The 21,430-nt window shown below is 42.8% G+C and overlaps 1 protein-coding gene across 1 annotated transcript in view; it reads right to left on the minus strand.

The window, feature by feature from the left end:
* LOC126470704 (inhibin beta chain-like) overlaps positions 1-21,430 on the minus strand; it is a 56,029-nt gene that overhangs the window by 16,854 nt on the left and 17,745 nt on the right. Inside the window, exon 2 of the mRNA XM_050098706.1 lies at positions 15,772-16,010. Within this exon, the coding sequence (XP_049954663.1) occupies positions 15,772-16,010 (239 nt within the window). The remainder of the gene's footprint in view (positions 1-15,771; positions 16,011-21,430) is intronic.

Consider the following 21,430-nt stretch of genomic DNA (forward strand, 5'->3'; position numbering starts at 1 on the left):
GTGTAGTGCCAACTTTGAAGTACGGAGGAGGTGGTGTTAGGATATGGTGGTATTTGTCACTGTTACAATGTGCTCCCCTTATTGCACTAAAGATAAACGCAAAATGCGGTAGGATATGAGAACATTTTACAGTATTCTGTACTACGTATGATAGAAACATAGTTCGTAGACGATGACTGATTTTATCAGCACGGCAATGCACCATGTTATAAAGCAGCATCTGTAAGACAATGGTTTTTGGAAAATAGCATTCCTGATATGGACTGGCTTGTCGAGTGTCCCGACCTGAACCCAGTATAACACCTTTGGTATGAGTTATAACGTCGCCTTCGCTCCAGAGTCCAGCGCACGATATCACTGCCTTCTCTGGTTTCGGCTCTTGAAGAATAATGGGCTTCTATTCCTCCACAGACATTCAGACACCTCATTGAAAGTGTCTCCAGCAGCGTCCAATCCGTCATAATGGCGAAAGGCGGGCACACCACATATGAATGTCCACTAATAGGTGTTCGGATAACTTTGATCAGATGATGTCGGTCCCATTACAACTGGCTGCGTAAGTGAGTTCAAAGGTCGGAGGAAGACAAGACGTAAGACCATATCTAATAAAGCACACCGGTGTTCAGACTAAGGTACAGGGTGATGACAGTTTTAATTTATATGGAACCAATTAACTAACTGTAACAACCAGTATTACGAGGATAAGTCAACTATTATCCGCAATTTAGTTATATTCTTGTTTATTTTGGTAGTACTGTCGTTTTACGTTGATGACGCATGCTTTGTTTATTTGTTGTTATATCTTTGCAATTTTCAAACTGCTAGGTTAGTTTCGTTATCGCTGCCGTGCTGTTAATAATGGCTGCTCCGCTATCTATTTGCACCAAAGAAGAGCAATGTTCAGTGATCTGTTTTTTGTGGTCGGGAGGCGTACCAGAGGCCGAATTCATCGAAGACTTTCGGTACAGAACGAGAACAGGGTTTGGCCACAACGAATGGATTGAAAAATTGCCGGCCGGAATGGCCGAGCGGTTCTGGGCGCTACAGTCTGGAACCGCGCGACCGCTACGGTCGCAGGTTCGAATCCTGCCTCGGGCATGGATTTGTGTGATGTCCTTAGGTTAGTTAGGTTTAAGTAGTTCTAAGTCTAGGGGACTGATGACCTCAGAAGTTAAGTCCCATAGTGCTCAGAGCCATTTTGATTGAAGAATTCCAAAATGGTCGCACAAGTGTTACGCACGATGAAGGAGCCGGACGACCGTTTACCGCCACAAATGAAGAAACCACTGAGCGTTCACGTGAAATGATTCTCTTAGAGAGCGATTAACTATTGATGAAGTGGCACATCGTCTTCAAATTAGTCACGGATTTGCCTACGAAATCATCCACAACAGACTTGGGTTTCATAAAGTTTGTGCAAGATGGGTCCCAAGACAACTTGTACAGTTGCATAAACAAACGCGCTTGGACATCTGCAAAAAACATTTGGATCGCTATGGTAACGAAGGGGACAACTTCTTAGACAGGATCATTACTGGTGATGAAACGTGGATCCATCGATACGAACCGGAGAGTAAACGGCAGAGTAAGGAATGGAAACATCCAAATTCGCCGTGCAAGAAAAAGTTCAAGACCCAACCGTCTGCAGGGAAACTGATGCTTACGGTTTTTTGGGAGGCACAAGGTGCAGTACTGGAACATTATGGGGAAAGGGACAAAACAATAAACAGTGTACGTTACAGTGAGATGCTTACTGCCAGGCTAAAGACTGAAATTCGAAGCAAACGCCGAAGATTGCTATTAAAAGGTGTTGTGTTGTGCACGACAATGCCCGTCCGCAGACTGCTGCTCACACTGCTGAAACGCTCCAGGAACTCAAATTTGAAGTACTGGATCATCCTCCACATAGTACCGATCTTGCCCTCTTCTGACTATTGTTTGGCCCACTCAAACAGGCATGAAGGGGCCGTCGAACTGCCTTGGACGAAGCAGTGAAAGAAGCGGTGCATTCCTGGCTCGCAGCTCAACTGAGAATCTTCTTTTATGAGGGCATCAGGAAGCTTGTACAACGATGGACCAAGTGCGTTGAAACGCAAGGAGACTATGTCGAAAAATGATGTTCTTGTAAGTTTCCTATTTGATTACAATAAAACTTTATAACTACTTTGCAGATAATAATTGACTTACCCTCGTATCTAACACATAAAGTAATGGGTCCATAATTGGACCCCATAGTAGTAACTTAAATACGAGGCCTGTTCAGAAAGTAAGCTCCGATTGATTGCCAAATTGAAACCACAGTGAACATCAGAAATGCTTTACTTGTAACAATTAGCTACATCTTTCAGCTACTTCTCTACGTAGTCGCCGTTCTGACTTAGACTTTTGTCATAGCGTTGTACCAACTTTTCAATGGCCTCATCATAGAAGGCAGCCGCCAGTGCTTTCCGCCAATTCTCCACGCTGGCCTACACCTCGTTGTCTGTGTCAAAATGTTGTCTTCAAAGACAGCGGTTCATGTGACCAGAGATGAAACTCAGGGGGAGACAATTGCGGACTGTATTGTGGGTAATCTCACATTTCCATTTGAAAACGATGCAGGAGCATCTTCATTGCCCCTGCAGAATGCGGCTGAGAATTGTCTTGAAGAAGAAACAGCACGACAGTTATGTAATGTTAGCTGCATAGCTTCAGGCGAAATTTCTCACCAGGCCCTCGTACTTGGCGGCAGACACTATTTTCTAGACATCTTTACGCACTCACTGCGAGCTCAGAAATGAGAAGAGCGACGTGATGCTAACTGGGGTTATACTAGAGACACTACCCAACACATCTGTGCAAAGCTTTATCGGATTTTCGTAGTCGTTTCCATTTCGCGACCGATCGGAGCTTACTTTCTGAACGCCCCTCGTAAATTGCACCAAAAGAATGGGGACTGTCTACCTCGTTCAAAAATATGACTATAGTCGACCATGAGTGGAAGTGAGCTCACTACCAATTTAAGAAATTATCACTTGTTAATGCTGAGAATGTTTGTAAGCTATTTGTTTATTTGATAATTATGTAATACACCTCATCGGGAACAATATCATAGCATCATTCAAGTACTACTACTATAACCAAAGACAAATTCCGCCATTCAGATCTCAATTATTATTGTAAGTTCATGCGGTATATGCAGCTCGTACTGCATTTACTCTATTTCTGTACTGATAACATAAGAGGGGCATGCCATCTACTGGTTGCAAAATATCATAGACAGCACAACAGAACTAAAGGGACTTATTTGAAACCCCATAATGTCTTCTACTGCGAAGCATAAGTTTGAAATTTGGCTCAGAGGTACCTACCTATAAAATGGTGCAAAAGCGTGGCGCCCTGCGACGGCACCCTTCGATGCGGCGACTCTTCAGACAGCAAAGTGTCGACACGCGCGAAAAAAAGGCCACATCTCAAAAGTTCATGTGAGATTAGGGTTAATAATGTCACACTGACACCACATTTCACTACATTCTGACCAACTCCACCGTGAATGTGTCACACGATGAGGAGGTCGATAGACCCCCTCCTACCCACAATTGTACCCCCTCATTTGCTGCCTCCGCAGTGGAGGTTAGAACCACGACACCTGGCGTTCAAATCTCGCAGTTTTTTCATATGTTTGGTTCAAATGGCTCTAAGCACTATAGGACTTAACATCTGAGGTCATCAGTCCACTAGACTCAGAACTACTTAAACCTAATTAACCTAACGACATCACACAGATCCATGCTCACGGCAGGATTCGAACCTGCGACTGTAGCAGCAGCGCGGTTCCGGACTGAAGCGCCTGGAACCGCTCGGTAACAGCGGCCGTCTCATATGTGTGGCAAAGGAAAACATTTCAGACACACCGCCGGTCAGAATCAACACGAAAAGACCTTATAAGGTGGTTTAAAGGGTGTCAATGATACCACCTCTTTCCCTGAGGCGTTGATGGCCACACGTATCGCGGACTAAGACGACAGCTCGCAGTGCGATGAGCGACAGGAAGATGTTCGTGACAACTTTTGACACTGCTGATACTCTCGGACGTTTCAACCTTTATCTAAGGACAATGTGGGGCAACTTCCCCATTGAACATGATTGTACCCGTTTGGAGTGCAGTACGACCGCAATTTTTATTCTCGGGTACAGCTCGAAACTGCTAGGGACCGTTCAAAACCATTCGACGAAATTTGAGCGCGATCGAAGCAGTAAAGAATACTTATGCTTTTTCAGCCCTCCTGTGAAGAATTCACAGGGGAGTGCAACATTAAAATGTGGGTGAATAAAACGGCAAAAGGTCGCTCTAGGCTCCCTGTCAGAAATTTCGACACCAATTCAACCTGGTGGCTGCTCTGGCGCCTACGGGTTCGGCAACCCCCTCGACAACCTTGAGAGCGGTTTGTCTGGCTTCAGGCGCTAGAACAGCCGCCAGCCTGTACTAATGTCGAAGTTTCTGACAGGTACATTTGTAACGTGCTCAATAAAGTCACGTGGGTGGTACCGAGGATGTTGCGAAACTGGAGGATCTTAGAGGGATCCTTTGCCGTTTTATTCACGGATCTGTTACGGTTGCACTGCCACATGCTCACGCCACAAGAGTGCGGAAAATAGAAGTGTTGCAAACTTTACTGCTTCAGATCACGTTCTAATTTCGTCGAATTGTTCTGAACCGTCCTTAGTGGTTCCAACCTGTATACGAGAGTAAAAATTGTGGTCACGCTGCACTCCAAACGGATACAATCGTGTTTAACGCGGATGCTGTCCTACAGTGTCCTTAGATGAGAGCAGAAACATCCGAGGGTATAAGCAGAGTCTAAAGTTGTCAAGAACACCGCACTTCGAACTGTCGTTTTCGACCTTACACCTCACATGAACTTCTGAGTTGTATCCTTCTTTCCGCATGTGTCGACACCTTCCTGTTTGAAGCGTCGCCAAGCCCGAGAGTGACGTCGCAGGTTGCCAAACTTCTGCATCGTTACAGAGGAAGGTTGTAGGCAGCTTTGAGCAAACTTTTGAACTTACGTCTCTTAATGGAAGACAGTTAAGGTTCAAATGGCTCTGAGCACTATGGGATTTAACTTCTGAGGTCATCAGTCCCCTAGAACTTAGAACTACTTAAACCTAACTAACCTAAGGACATCACACACATCCATGCCCGAGGCAGGATTCGAACCTGCGACCGTAGCGGTCGCGCGGTTCCAGACTGTAGCGCCTAGAACCGCTCGGCCACTCCGGCCGGCGACAATTAAGGGGTTTGGAATGAGTGATCCTCTAATTTTGTTGCACATTGAAGGTTGTAAGTTCATATCTCGTAATACAGCCCTTTGACAAATTTAAATATTTTGCTGTCAGTAACAGAAAGAGAGAGACTGAATCATAGGTCTTGATTACGTTATTCACTGTATACACTAAAAGAAGCATGCATGTAATTTCATATGAAACTGTTTGTAGCTAACAAAATGTTTATAATAACAGTTTAAATAAAGCAAATCAAAGCCTTTAACACAGAGTCTACTGCAAGGTCTTCGTAATGCCGTTTAAGATTTCTTCGACGATCTTATGGTTAGAAGAATGGATAATTAATTACTCATAGATAGCCACTGTAATCATGCTAATTAAATACGGGGCGTGTTAGTGGTATCTAGAATCGCAGTCTTTCGAATCACAGAAGTGAACATTTTGAATGTCTCCGGAAACTTGCAGCGAAAATCGTACAGTAGGTTTATTGGGACTTTTTGTTCAGGACATGGACGTAGGTTGGAGACGCCATAGTGAGTAGATGCGTGTAGCAGGACAGGTATTTTGGAGGCGCCACAGTGAGTGGATGCATGGTGTAGGGACTCGGTGGGTAGTTATACTGTGATGATTTTGCGATTGTTCAGTAAATCTGCTGTTTATATAGAACTCACGGCTATCTGTTTTGCCAGCTGAGTGAAAATAACGGAAGCGCAGAGAATCTCTTCGCTCTACATTTTAGAAGAGTTATTGTACGAACTCAGGACCAGAAGGCGACAGGTGAAATGTTGCATATAATGTTGATGACCCAAAGTGTATACGGAGAGAAAGTGTCGAAAAACTGTAAATAAAAATATTCCGGTAAAGCTTTATATGAGGTGGTAGACGGGAGAATGAAAGCAAACTAGGAGGTCCCAATCCTCTCCAATACACATGAACGATCCCGATTGACAGTGTTTTTACAGAAGTATTACAGAATTAGACTTAAAAAAATCTAGGGAATTTGTCAGCAGAGAGAAGTTTAATGTTTAAATACGGGACAGAAGATAATAAACAAGTCGATTTCACTTAACATAACTATATCATTTATTCATACCGTTGGTATGGTAACTTAGTGAAACGGAAGGAGGTCGAGAGCAAAGAAGAGGAGATGGAGTTTTATTGAGAGGAGACCAAGATTTTATTCGAAATAGCCTAGCTTTGCACATTTGCCGCAAGACTGCTCCTTGTCACAACGCTTAGGTACAGCTACATATTCTTTAACTATTTCTGACCGAGTGATTCCAATTGGAATCACCAAATAATCTGGTTTGTGGAGCACATATTACGCAGCAAATGTTCCCAGATGGAATCATAAGATGGAGTTCTGTTTTCTGCCAACAGATTGTAGCACCTTGTTGTTCGATAATAATCGACTGTTAGGTCTCAATCTTTTGTTGTTTGTTGACATGCGCATGGCGTTCCTGTTTCGGTATGCAATTGCAACTTTGTAAAATAATAACAGGTATGCATTACATTTATAAATATTAGCTTTTATCGCTTTCTGTTGCTTTAGAATTAGAGAATAATGTGCTTATATTCAATTTCCACAATGAGAAAACAATGATTCCATTTGGAATCAGTAGGTTTTTGTCATGTGCATACTTTAACATATGCTGATGTTGTTTACTGTCGATTAGACAGATATTTAGTTTCTGCTATCCACTTTTATCACTTCTAAATGGGTTATAAGAACAAATATTACATATAACCTGAAGAAGATACTGCTAATGGTTATTTTTAGTGATATTAGATTGCAATTTGTAGGTTATAAGTTACGATGTAATTACTAATTTTATATGCTTTATTTGTAGGTAAGTCGCGGTCACTGACAGATGCAGAAATTGTCGCAATTTTGGAAGGCGATATATCTGATTTTGAAGATGCTGACTTTGAAGAAGATCAGGAATCTAATTTGGAAGCTAGTGTTCAAGAGAGAGTTTTTGGTGATGAAGATCTTGCTAATGAAACTGTAAATATAGACTGTTTAGATATTCCTATGGGAATTCACACACTGAATGACAATTGAGGGGAAGAGCTAGATGAGACTCCCCTCGCTGCACGTCTTGAAGTACAAAATTCAAGTGATCTACATGTATGTCAGGTAAGAAGCAGACGTCGGCTGCACAAAAATATGGAACCAGTAGATGTGGCCTATCAGTCCACAGTTACTGATCCGCCAAATGAAGAATTAACCCCACTGAATTACACTGAAAAATTTATTGATAGCACCATCATTCAGAACCTAGTAGATCAAACAAATCTATATTCTACGCAAGAAAAAACAGGGTAGTCCATAGACACATCTACAATTGAGGTGTCACAGTTTCTTGGAATCCATATTTTAGCTGAAGTTGTTCCAATGCCAAAGTATAGGATGTACTGGGCTGCTTCTACCTGTTATGAGCCTATAGCAGGAACTATGTCACGAGATCGATTTTGTAAGTTGAGGACTTATTTACACTAAACAATAATGATAACATGGTACCAAGAGAACACAAAGACTATGGCAAATTGTCCAAAATTAGACCTTTTGTCGATCCTCTGAGAAAAATATATTTTTTTAAATTGAGCCAGAGGAGTATAACTCAGTAGATGAGATGATGATCTCGCTGAAGTCTCATACATCTATGCTGCAATATATGAAGAGCAAGTCACACCGATGGAGAGTGAAAGTATTTTCACGGATTGGAGTAAGTGGCTTTGTGTATGATTTTGAAATATATGTGGGTAAAGGGACAAAAGTGGAAGATGGCCCTTTAGATATGAGTGGTAATGTCATCATGAGGCTTGTAGATAATTTGTCTAAACATCAAAACTACAAATTATTTGTTGACAATTGGTTTGCCTACTATTATTTGGCTATGGAGCTAAAGAAGCTGGGAATCTACATGGTGGGAACTCTGTCAAAGAATCGACTGGCAGAGTGCTCTTTGCAAACAGATTGTTCTTTGAAACAAACTGGTCAAGGGTCTAATGATTACAGATTAGAGACAAATGAGAACATCATGTTGCTAAAATGGTTTGACAATAAGGGAATCCACCTTATTTCTTCATATAAAAGTCAAGAGTCCCTTGAAGATGTAAGACGATGGTCAGTTGCTGCTAAGCAATACGTCAATGCCCCTAGACCTGCCATAGTAAAAGAGTACAACACTTTTATGTGGGGTGTTGACCTACATGACATGCTAGTACAACTCTAGGGAACAAATTTCAAGGGGCATCGGTTCTACCTCAGAATAATATTTCATCTTGTCAACATGACATGTGTTAAGGCGGTCTGTTGTACAGAAGACATTGTGGACAAAAAATGTAAAATACAGACCACTACTTGCTTTTGTCAGTGATATTGCAGAAGGTCTTTTGAAGAGGGGTAATGCAGAACCAAAAAAGAGAGGGCGTCCAGCCAGTTCATCAAGTCCAAATCCAACGAAGAAGAGGAGAACAGGTAAAGCGAATCGTCCAGTTGCTAATGTACACTATGATGTTATAGGCCACTGGCCAGAACACCTCCCTGACAAAGTAAAACGTAAATTGTGGATAACAAGCTATTCTAGGATGAAGTGTATGAAATGCAATGTCTCAGTTTGTCTTAACAAGGATACAAACTGTTTCAGGGATTTTAATGTAATATGTTGATTGTTGCCACGTATTAACTAAAAAAATGTTGCTGTAACAAAAAATTCAAGTTTCCATAATTTAATGTGTATTTTGTAAAATGTGCGTAGTTTTGCTTAAATAAAACGTGAACTGTCAAAAGGAAAAATGTTTATTTTTTTGCTCTCACATGCCAGCCGAAGTGGCCAAGCGGTTCTAGGCGCTTCAGTCTGGGACCGCGCGACCGCTACGGTCGCAGGTTCGAATCCTGCCTCGGGCATGGATGTGTGTGATGTCCTTAGGTTAGTTAGGTTTAAGTAGTTCTAAGTTCTAGGGGTCTGGCCTCAGATGTTAAGTCCCATAGCGCGCAGAGCCATTTGAATCATGTTTTTGCTCTCACATGTCACACCATTGTTCCAATGATTTCAACTGGAGTCATTTCAAAAATCTTACACCAAAATATATTTTTCAAAAATACGATTAAAATTCTTACTCACTGTATCCTAAAGATCACATAAATTGAAAGAAAAAAATTTTCAGTGGTAGAATATAATTCAGGTCAGAAAGGATTGATGGTCAGTGTTTCGAACTGTATGTAGACCCTGACTCTTTGGAGTACGAGTTGACGAACCCTGGGGGAGACCTAAATTATGTTTTTCACTGGACGCTTCCCCTTTGGTCCTGTCTTGAATTGTATTGCTACTTCTTCCTTAAATTCTTCCTCTGAAATATTTTTGCTCAAGTTGATCTCGTAAAGTTCTTGTAGGAAGTCCTTAAGTGTTAATGTAGCAGGTGTCTGATAGACAGCCAGAAGTAGTCTAAGTGTTCGGAGCTCCTCACATTTGTTATTCTTTAGCTGTGCAGTTTTCTCATGATTTTTTTCCATCCTCTTATGTCTCTACTTCCAGAATCACTGTATTTGCTGTCGACCTAATGGTTCAAATGGTTCAAATGGCTCTGAGCGCTATGAAACTTAACATCTGTGGTCATCAGTCCCCTAGAACTTAGAACTACTTAAACCTAACTAACCTAAGGACATCACGCAACACCCAGTCATCACGAGGCAGAGAAAATCCCTGACCCCGCCGGGAATCGAACTCGGGAACCCGGGCGCGGGAAGCGAGAACCCTACCGCACGACCACGAGCTGCGGACTGTCGACCTAATGGCCTCGATTTTGATCTTATCTTGTCTAGGGTTGATAGTCTTTGTTAGGGTTTCTCTTACAGCCTTTACGTCGTGATTATTTGCTGATTTAAACAAAAGTACACTTTCTGTTTGTCTTTAGCTTGTTCTATGTGTTTTTCAACCTTCCTTATTGGTTTATGTGTTATGCCGTCTGCAGTGACTGCCGCAAAAGATAGTGGAACGGGCTTGTTTTCTATTTCAAGTCTTTGATTCTCTTCTTTAAGGTCTGTTGTTTCTTCCTCCAGGCGCTGGATTTGTGCTGCGAATCTGGGGCATTGGCAACGGCCAGTTCTTTCCGCACTCTGTGAGCCTCTTTACGAAGTTGTTCGTTTTGGTCTACTAGTTTACACCGTGTAAGAGCAAACGCCCATATTTTATTTCGTACATTGGCTGAGATTGCAGTGGTTGCCCTCTTCTGTCTTAGTTCGCTTACAAATTCAGGCAATATGTCATCAATTACAGCGATCTTGTCTGCTGTTGTCGCATCCAAGTGTCATATCCGCAGAATTACTTCGCCTCTCTACACCAGTATTACGTGCGTTATTTTCACCCCTTGACGATGTGGCGCTACCACTGCTGGGACTTGCTGCGGCTGCTGCCAGCTCGGGCCACTGAATTTTTCGTGTCTACGCTTAAACGTGGAGACGGAGTCGGCAAAGTCAAAGAAATGCGACACACACGTCTTAGCTTTTTCAATGTGCGAATTGTTGAGAGTTAGCGTCGCCTTTGTGTTGACATAAGTCTTCTATGAGTCTAAACAGGCTTCTAAGGACCACTCGCCTCCCACAATAATGTTTATTAGCAACAGCAGCAGTAGTAGTACGGAGGTATGCTGTCTGCAAGGCCATCGTTTGGTTTCGCTCGCTGAGACAGCCGTTTAGATGCGCGAGGCGAACAAGAACAGCTGAAGGCTGCTGACGCGTCGGTTGCCGTTGCCGTTCACGGCGAAATCGGTGCATTGCTGCGAGGCAAGGCGTGGCGCGGCGTGCTGACGCGTGAGAACCGACTGGCTGATGCGAGAGACCAACAAGCGCAGGGCTGGCGGAAGGGCGGCGAGCCCTCCGCTCCCTCGGTGTACAAGCGCCCCGACGTATGAATAACCACAAAACTTTATTCACTCTCCGTATGTAAATCACAATACCTAACGAGTAAGCAATAAACATACTGAATGAACTTTTCACTCTGCAGTGGAGTGTGCACTGCTATGAAACTTCCTGGAACATTAAAACTGTGTGCCGGACCGAGACTCGAACTCGGGACCGCAACGTCCGTTCTTCCAGGAGTGCCAGTTCCGCAAGTTTCGCAGGAGAGCTTCTGTAAAGTTTGGAAGGTAGGAGACGAGGTACTGGCGGAATTGAAGCTGTGAGGGCGGGTCGTGAGTCGTGCTTGGGTTGCTCTGTTAGTAGATCACTTGCCCGTGAAAGGCAAAGGCCCGGAGTTCGAGTCTCGATCCGGCACACAGTTTTAAACTACCAGAAAGTTTAATAAACACACTGTGTGAAAAAACACTCCCGGCACATGCGAACGTAAACACCAACTGTTCCTGCTCAGTTTTAACCTAAGAAAACTGCATCGAGGTGCGGAGCCACGTCACGGTGTTACCGGCTTGGCAGCCATCTTGGGTGCGAAACGGGAATGTTCAACCTGGTGCATAATTCGGACGATTGCCTTCAATGCCCACGGCGATTTTGCCTGATTGGCATACTGATTCTGGACCCTATGGCGTTCGAACGAAAGCTTTTTGGTCGCCCTCTATATATAATTGTGTGTGTGTGTGTGTGTGTGTGTGTGTGTGTGTGTGTGTGTGTGTGTGTTCAAAATGGTTCAAATGGCTCTGAGCACTATGGGACTTAACATCTGAGGTCATCAGTCCCCTAGAACTTAGAACTACTTAAACCTAACTAACCTAAGGACAACACACACATCCATGCCCGAGGCAGGATTCGAACCTGCGACCGTAGCGGTCCCGCGGTTCCAGACTGAAGCGCCTAGAAGCGCTCGGCCACACCGGCCGGCTGTGTGTGTGTGTGTGTGTGTGTGTGTGTGTGTGTGTGTGTGTGCGTGCGTGCGTGCGTATGTGTTAATGAGGGCGTTCGCAAATGATACTGTGTTTATAGGAATTCACAACGCCAGGAAACCGTAGCGCATTGTAAGAAGACTGCAGAGAATTAATTGTTGTTGCGGCGGCTACCAGCTGATTCTCGCCCTAAACTGATGTGACTCAGTGCCCGTAAACAGTCGGAAAGTATTCTTATTATTTGATTACACAATCTGACGATTGTTCACTAGAAATTGTCGTTGGAATTACATAACGAGTTGTGTATATCCGGAGCTATTTAAATTGAAACGACGACATAACTAGGAAAAACTGCCAGACTGAAATTCCTTCGAGAAATCCTAAGGAAGTACGTTTCATCCACGAAGGAGGTCGTTTACAAAACCATCGTTCGGCCGATTCTTACATTCTGCTCATCAGACTGGGGTCCTTGTTATGTTGGGTTAGTAGCGGCGATATGTACAATCCGAAGAATATCACCAGGTTTCATCAGGGTTCGTTTAATGAGCACGAGGGAGTGAAGAAGATGTTCATCCGACTCCAGTGGTAGTCACTGCAAGACAGGCAATGCACGTTAAGTCAGAGATCTACTGTTACAATTTTGCGAGCGTACGTTCGAGGAAGTGTGAAGCAGCGTGACACTTCCTCCCACATATCGCGAAATGTCCATGACAGTAACATCAGAGGCGTTCTAACTCTTACAGAGCATAGAACAAGGCACAGTGGAAATGATAGTGTTACACTGCGACATACAACGAAGGTGGTTTGCCAAGTATAGATGTAGATGTAGGTCAAGGGGACAATAACACCATTACCATTTTGGGGTGAAGAGGTGCAGCCCAGAATAACGTTAGAAAAGTAAAGCTGTTGTCCCATTCTGCTCAAGTAAGTTTTCAATGACTGCAAAGCCGAGGGGTATTTTCTTACGATTTCTATCAAATCGACAGGGCCAGATGACATTGTCGTTATGACACTCGAATTGTGTACTGAAAGAGTGGATGTTCAATTTTTGTCTACCTATTATGATTTACATTTTTCATGGTGCCGCAAAAGACAAGTCAGCACAAAGCTGTGACGATTCGTAAATTAGACAACAGCTATTTTCGTTTTTCAGCCATGCCCAACAAGAACAACCACCCTGTCCCCGCTTGTTAGAGAAATAAAAGTAAAGTGAGTCCGATGTACCAATTCAAAAAGATTTTTTATGTAAGATAATGAATAAATGTTTAGCTTTCCAGGTAACAAGGGCAACATAACGAAGAAACATTTTTTCTTTATTGTTTTAAGGTGGATGGAGCACCATAAATGAATCGAAAAATGGAGTCTGCACAGGAAAAGGCACGGCTCGTTTCTTGGTTTGTTGAAACGAAGTCAGATACCCAGGTTCAGAGAAGTTTCCAAACGGAATACGGGAAACCACCATCCTCTCAGGCAACAAAAAGAAAATGGCACAGGAGCTTCATGGAAACAGGAAGTGAGAATCTGAGGCACCACATAGGCAGGGCAAAGAGAAGTGACGAAGATACGCAGATAATTCGACAGGTTTTCCAGCGTTCACCACGGAAGTCTGTTCGTAAGGCATCAAAAGAACTGGGAATCCCTGGTATGACCATGCACCGGATACTCTGAGAGCGTTTTTATCTGTTCCTCTGAACTTGGGTGTCTGACTTCTTACCAATAAACCAAGCCATTCACTGTGTCTTTCCCTGTACAGAATCAATTTTTTGATTCATTTGTTGTGTTACAGCCACCGTTCAACAACAAAAAAGACTTTTTTCAGTTATGTTGCTCACGTCACTTGTAAAGGTAAAACAGTTAATCATTATCTAACACAAAAAAATGTTGTTGAGTTGGTGCATCAGCCAAACTTTTTTTCTCAAAGTTAATTAAGGTCGAGTCTTATGACACTGAAATTATAACTTACCTTTTGGGACACCCTGTACAATAGAAGATGTGACAGTGCTGTCAGTGAGTGGTACCGGTGAATGGAAAGATTGAAAAACAAAAACTAAACTATAATCAATTCTTGAGTCGGTTAATTGTAACAATTGAGGAAAAATTCTATGAAAAGGCGTAGTAGCGGCTCGTGCGGGCTAAGAAAATGGGTCTTGAACATGCCCCTATGGTACCACAGACACGTTCTGTAATGAAGTGCAGTGCGTACAATGTATTCACTAGCATGTCAGAAAAAAGATCAATGAATCACAGTGTACCTGTAAATACACTAGTGGCCATTAAAATTGCTACACCACGAATATGAAGTGCTACAGACGCGAAATTTAACCGACAGGAAGAAGATGCTGTGATATGCAAATGATTAGCTTTTCAGAGCATTCACACTAGGTTGGCGCCGGTGGTGACACCTACAACGTGCTGACAGGAGGAAAGTTTCTAACCGATTTCTCATACACAAACAGCAGTTGACCGGCGTTGCCTGGTGAAACGTTGTTGTGATGCCTCGTGCAAGGAGGAGAAATGCGTACCATCACGTTTCCGACTTTGATGAAGGTCGGTAATAAGGAACGCCGTGCTGCATCCCAACGGCCTCGTATCACTAGCAGTCGAGATGACAGACATCTTATCCTCATGGCTGTAACGGATCGTGCAGCCACGTCTCGATCCCTGAGTCAACAGATGGGGACGTTTGCAAGACAACAACCATCTGCACGAACAGTTCGACGACGTTTGCAGCAGCATGGACTATTAGCTCTGAGACCATGGCTGCGGTTACCCTTGACGCTGCATCACATACAGGAGCGCCTGTGATGGTGTACTCAACGACGAACCTGGGTGCACGAATGGCAAAATGTCATTTTTTCGGATGAATCTAGATTCTGATTACAGCGTCATGAGGATCGCATCCGTGTTTGAGGACATCGCGGTGAACGCACATTGGAAGCATGTATTCGTCATCGCCATACTGGCATAACACCCGGCGTGATGGTATGGGGTGCCATTGGTTACACGTCTCGGTCACCCATTGTTCGCACTGACGGCACTTTGAACAGTGGACGTTACATTTCACATGTGTTACGACCCGTGGCTCTTCCCTTCATTCCGTCCCTGCGAAACCCTACATTTCAGCAGGATAACGCACGACCGCATGTTGCAGGTCCTGTACGGGCCTTTCTGGATGCAGAAAATGTTCGACTGCTGCCCTGGCCAGCACATTCTCCAGATCTCTCACCAACTGAAAACGTCTGGTCAATGGTGGCCGTGCAACTGGCTCGTCACAATACGCCAGTCACTACTCTTGATGAACTGTGGTATCGTGTTGAAGCTGCATGGGCAGCTGTACCTGTACACGCCATCGAAGCTCTGTTTGACTCAATGCCCAGGCGTATCAAGGCCGTTATTACGGCCAGAGGTGGTTGTTCTGGGTACTGATTTCTCAGGATCTATGATCCCAAATTCCTTGAAAATGTAAACAAATGTCAGTTCTAGTATAATATATTTGTGCAATGAATACGCGTTTATCATCTGCATTTCTTCTTGGTGTAGCGATTTTAATGGCCAGTAGTGTAAAAACTAATTAAGAGATAGCTGTCATCTCTAAATTACAACAATTTCAAAAGACAGTGAAATGTATAACTAGTAAATGAAATGGAAAACCCCTGTGAGACAACGTACCTTACCACTCAGGTGCGTGTCATTGGTAAAAGATACAGTGGCCGGCTTGGTTACTTTGAACAGCCAGAGCGTAAGGTTCTTGTCAGGGATGCTCCTCAGGTCCTTAGGGAGCGAAGGGCGGAAAGCGACGCGGACCCACAGAGCAGCAGCCTTCACCCGCAGTTCTGGGCCAGCTCCTTCCCCTTCCATTTCTTGAAATCGAGAGAATTCAAGATGGGTCTGGCCATTTAAGGTGTGACCTGGAAACGTAAAGAGTACAGTTGTTAGTTGTCTGGAAACATGAACTGTAATTGTTATTTTTATTGTCTAAATACAGACAGCAAGTAAGTAAAAAAAAAAACATATATGATCGTGCCCAACGTAAAGTACTGAGGGACTGGAAAAAAAGCGCAGGTGACGCCTGTATATAAGAAGGGTAGAAGGACGGATCCTCAAAATTACAGACCAATATCCTTAACATCGGTTTGTTGTAGGCTTCTCGAACATATTCTCAGTTCGAATATAATGAATTTCCTTGAGACAGAGAAGTTGCTGTTCATGCATCAGCACGGCTTTAGAAAGCATCGCTCCTGCGAAACGCAACTCGCCCTTTTTTCACATGATATCTTGCGAACCATGGATGAGGGGTATCAGACGGATGCCATATTCCTTGACTTCCGGAAAGCGTTTGACTCGGTGCCCCACAGCAGACTCCTAACTAAGGTACGAGCATATGGGATTGCTTCCCAAGTATGTAAGTGGCTCGAAGACTTCTTAAGTAACAGAGCCCAGCACGTTGTCCTCGATGGTGAGTGTTCATCGGAGGTGAGGGTATCATCTGGAGTGCCCCAGGGAAGTGTGGTAGGTCCGCTGTTGTTTTCTATCTACATAAATGATCTTTTGGATAGGGTGGATAGCAATGTGCGGCTGTTTGCTGATGATGCTGTGGTGTACGGGAAGGTGTCATCGTTGAGTGACTGTAGGAGGATACAAGATGACTTGTACAGGATTTGTGATTGGTGTAAAGAATTTCAGCTAACTCTATATATAGATAAATGTAAATTAATGCAGATGAATGGGAAAAAGAATCCCGTAATATTTGAATACTCCATTAGTAGTGTAGCGCTTGACACAGTCACGTCGATTAATTATTTGGGCGTAACATTGCAGAGCGATATGAAGTAGGACAAGCATGTAATGGCAGTTGTGGAGAAGGCGGATAGTCGTCTTCGGTTCATTGGTAGAATTTTGGAAAGATGTGGTTCATCTGTAAAGGAGACCGCTTATAAAACACTAATACGACCTATTCTTGAGTACTGCTCGAGCGTTTGGGATCCCTATCAGGTCGGATTGAGGGAGGACATAGAAGCAATTCAGAGGTGAGCTGCTAGATTTGTTACTGGTAAGTTTGATCATCACGCGAGTGTTACGGAAATGCTTCGGGAACTCGGGTGGGAGTCTCTAGAGGAAAGGATGCGTTCTTTTCGTGAATCGCTACTGAGGAAATTTAGAGAACCAGCATGCGAGGCTGACTGCAGTACAATTCTACTGCCGCCAACTTACATTTCGTGGAAAGATCACAAAGATAAGATAAGAGAAATTAGAACTCGTACAGGGGCATATAGGCAGTCATTTTTCCATCGTTCTGTTTGGGAGTGGAACAGGGAGAGAAGATGCTAGTTGTGGTACGAGGTACCCTCCGCCACGCACCACATGGTGGATTGCGGAGTATGTATGTAAATGTAAATGTAAATCTTTCAGGTTCTTTCGTAATGAAATGTGCAGTTACCCTAGATGCTATTAGCACTGTTACTAAACTATGTTGCGTATAGCGTGTATACAAAGTAATCGCGAGTAGTGAACTATCAAATGACTCAAGTAATAGTAAGTAGAACAGTATATAGATCAGCTTGGTTCCTGAAGTGTTTAGTTTCTGAGTTAATGCCGATGACTTATTTTCTTACGTATTTCGTTGCTTCTTGAAAGTAACTTTGATATCAAATGTACCCATAGCCGAAGACAATAATGCATATGTGTTCCATGTTAATCGATTAGTGGGCAGCTTGTCCGAATCGCGCTTGCAGGAGACATTTAAACCGCTGGTATCAGACTGGTAAGGGGAAGAGAGGTGATAATGTAAAGTATCACCTGACGTTCTATGAAAAAATGCGTTTTTAACCATCACCTGTTTATTTTAAAACATAAATGTCGACCGGTTTCGGTCATTGACCACCTTCACAGGAAGTAAGATGAAAACAGATAAGGTAAAAACACATTTCATGTTCCATTTAGACTGATATAACGTCAATACTGTCATAATGAGAAATCACAATCAGTAGTCAAGTACAGCACTTCCAGAAGCCACGAATACGATTCACAGTGATTAATATCACTAGGCTATGCACGGTTGGCAGTGGCGTGTTTGTTGCTGTTAGAAGTACATCTACATGACTACTCTGCAATTCACATTTAAGTGCTTGGCAGAAGGTTCGTCGAACCACAATCATTCTATCTCTCTACCAATCCACTCCCGAACAGCGCGCGGGAAAAACGAACACCTAAACCTTTCTGTTCGAGCTCTGATTTCTCTTATTTTATTTTGATGATCATTCCTACCTATGTATGTTGGGCTCAACAAAATATTTTCGCATTCGGAAGAGAAAATTGGTGACTGAAATTTCGTAAATAGATCCCGCCGCGACGAAAAACGTCTTTGCTGTAATGACTTCCATCCCAATTCGCGTATCATATCTGCCACACTCTCTCCCCTACTACGTGATAATACAAAACGAGCTGCCCTTTTTTGCACCCTTTCGATGTCCTCCGTCAATCCCACTTGGTAAGGATCCCACACCGCGCAGCAATATTCTAACAGAGGACGAACGAGTGTAGTGTAAGCTGTCTCTTTAGTGGACTTGTTGCATCTTCTAAGTGTCCTGCCAATGAAACGCAACCTTTGGCTCGCCTTCCCCACAATATTATCTATGTGGTCTTTCCAACTGAAGTTGTTCGTAATTTTAACACCCAGGTACTTAGTTGAATTGACAGCATTGAGAATTGTACTATTTATCGAGTATTCGAATTCCAACGGATTTCTTTTGGAACTCATGTGGATCACCTAGTTTAACTTGTCGCGAAATTGAAGTAGATAATTCCTGTGAGTTAGTATGGGCAGAGGTCATTGTTGGCAACCGTAATAAAATAATAATAGGTTCCTTTTACCGACCTCCCAATTCAGATGATACAGTTGCTGAAAGGTTCAAAGAAAATTTGAGTTTTATTGCAAACACGTACCCGACTCATACAATAATAGTTGGTGGTGACTTTAATTTACCCTCGATATGTTGGCGAAAACACATTTTTAATTCCGGAGGTACGCATAACATATCATCTGAAATCGTGCTAAACGCATTCTCTGAAAATTATTTCGAGCAGTTAGTTCATGAGCCCACGCGAATAGTAAACGGTCGTGAAAACACGCTTGACCTCATAACAACAAATAATCCTGAGTTAATAAAGAGCATCAAAACCGATACAGGGATTAGTGAACACAGGGTTGTCGTAGCGAGACTGAATGTTGTAATCCCTAAATCTTTCAAAAATAAGAGAAAAATATACCTATTCAAAAAAGCAGATAAAAATTCACTTGGCGCCTTCCTAAGAGACAATCTTCACTCATTCCAAGTTAATAATATAAGTATAGATCAGATGTGGCTTGAATTCAAAGAAATAGTAACGGCAGTAACTGAGAGATTTATACCAAATAAATTAACAAACGTCGGAGCTGATCCTCCTTGGTACACAAAACGGGTGAGAACACTATTGCAGAAACAACGAAACAAACATGCCAAATTTAAACAGACGCCAAATCCCCATGATTGGCGATCTTTTAGAGAAGCTCGAAATTTAGCGAGGACTTCAATGCGAGATGCTTATAACCGTTTCCACAACGAAACTTTGTCTCGAAACTTGGAAGAAAATCCAAAGAGATTCTGGTCGTATGTGAAGTATGTTAAGCAGTAAGAAACAATCAATGCCTTCTCTGCGCGATAGCAATGGAGATACTATCGAAGACAGTGCTGCCAAAGCAGAGTTACTAAACACAGTCTTCCGAAATGCCTTCACAAAAGAAGACGAAGTAAATATTCCAGAATTCGAATCGAGAACAGCTGCCAACATGAGTAACGTATAAGTAAATATCCTCGGAGTATTGAAGCAACTTAAATCACTTAATAAAAGGAAGTGTTCTGGTCCAGACTGTATACCAATTAGGTTCCTTTCGGAGTATGCTGATGCATTAGCTCCATACTTAACAATCATATACAACCGTTCGCTCGACGAAAGATCGGTACCCAAAGACTGGAAGGTTGCACAGGTCACACCAATATTCAAGAAAGGTAGTAGGAGCAGTCCACTAAATTACAGGCCCATATCGTTAACGTCGATATGCAGCAGTATTTTGGAACATATATTGTGTTCAAACATTATGAATTATCTCGAAGAAAACTGTCTATGGACGCACAGTCAACATAGGTTTAGAAAACATCGTTCCTGTGAAACACAACTAGCTCTTTATTCACATGAAGTGTTGAGTGCTATTAACGAGGGATTTCAGATCGATTCCGTATTTCTGGATTTCCGGAAGGCTTTTGACACTGTACCGCACAAGCGGATTTTAGTGAAATTGCGTGCTTATGGAATATCGTCTCAATTATGTGACGGGATTTGTGATTTCCTGTCAGAGAGGACACAGTACGTAGTAACTGAGGGAAAGTCATCGAGTAAAACTGATGTGAGTTCTGGCGTTCCCCAAGGTAGTATTATAGGCCCTTTGCTGTTTCTTATCTATATTAACGATTTGGGAGACAATCTGAGCAGCCGTCTTAGGCTGTTTGCAGATGACGCTGTCGTTTATCGACTAATAAAGTCATCAGAAGATCAAAACAGATTGCAAAACGATTTAGAAAAGATATCTGAATCGTGCGAAAATTGGTAGTTGACCCCAAATAACGAAAAGTGCGATGTCATCCACATGGGCGCTAAAAGGAATTCGTTACACTTTGGTTACACGATAAACTAGTCTAATCTGAAAGCCGTAAATTCAACTAAATACCTAGGTATTACAATTACGAACAATTTAAGTTGGAAGGAACACATAGAAAATGTTGTGAGGAAGGCTAACCAAAGACTGCGTTTTATTGGCAGGGTACTTGGAAAATGTAACAGATCTACTAAGGAGACTGTCTACACTACACTTGTCAATCCTCTTCTAGAATACTGCTGCGCGGTGTGGGATCCTTACCAGATAGGACTGACGGAGTACATCGAAAAAGTTCAAAGAAGTGCAGCACGTTTTGTATTATCGCGAAATATGGGAGGGCGTGTCACTGAAATGATACAGGATTTGGGCTGGACATCATTAAAAGAAAGGCGTTTATCGTTGCGACAGAATCTTCTCACGAAATTCCAATCACCAACCTTCTCCTTCGAATGCGAAAATATTTTGTTGACGCTGACCTACATAGGGAGAAACGATCACCACGATAAAATAAGAGAAATCAGAGCTCTTACGGAAAGATATACATTTTCGTTCTTTCCGCACGCTATACGAATTTGGTATAATAGAGAATTGTGAAGGTGGTTCGATGAACCATCTGCCAGGCACTTAAATGTGATTTGC

This window comes from Schistocerca serialis, chromosome 3 (assembly GCF_023864345.2).
Source record: "Schistocerca serialis cubense isolate TAMUIC-IGC-003099 chromosome 3, iqSchSeri2.2, whole genome shotgun sequence".
In the NCBI taxonomy this organism is placed as follows: Eukaryota; Metazoa; Arthropoda; class Insecta; order Orthoptera; family Acrididae; genus Schistocerca; species Schistocerca serialis.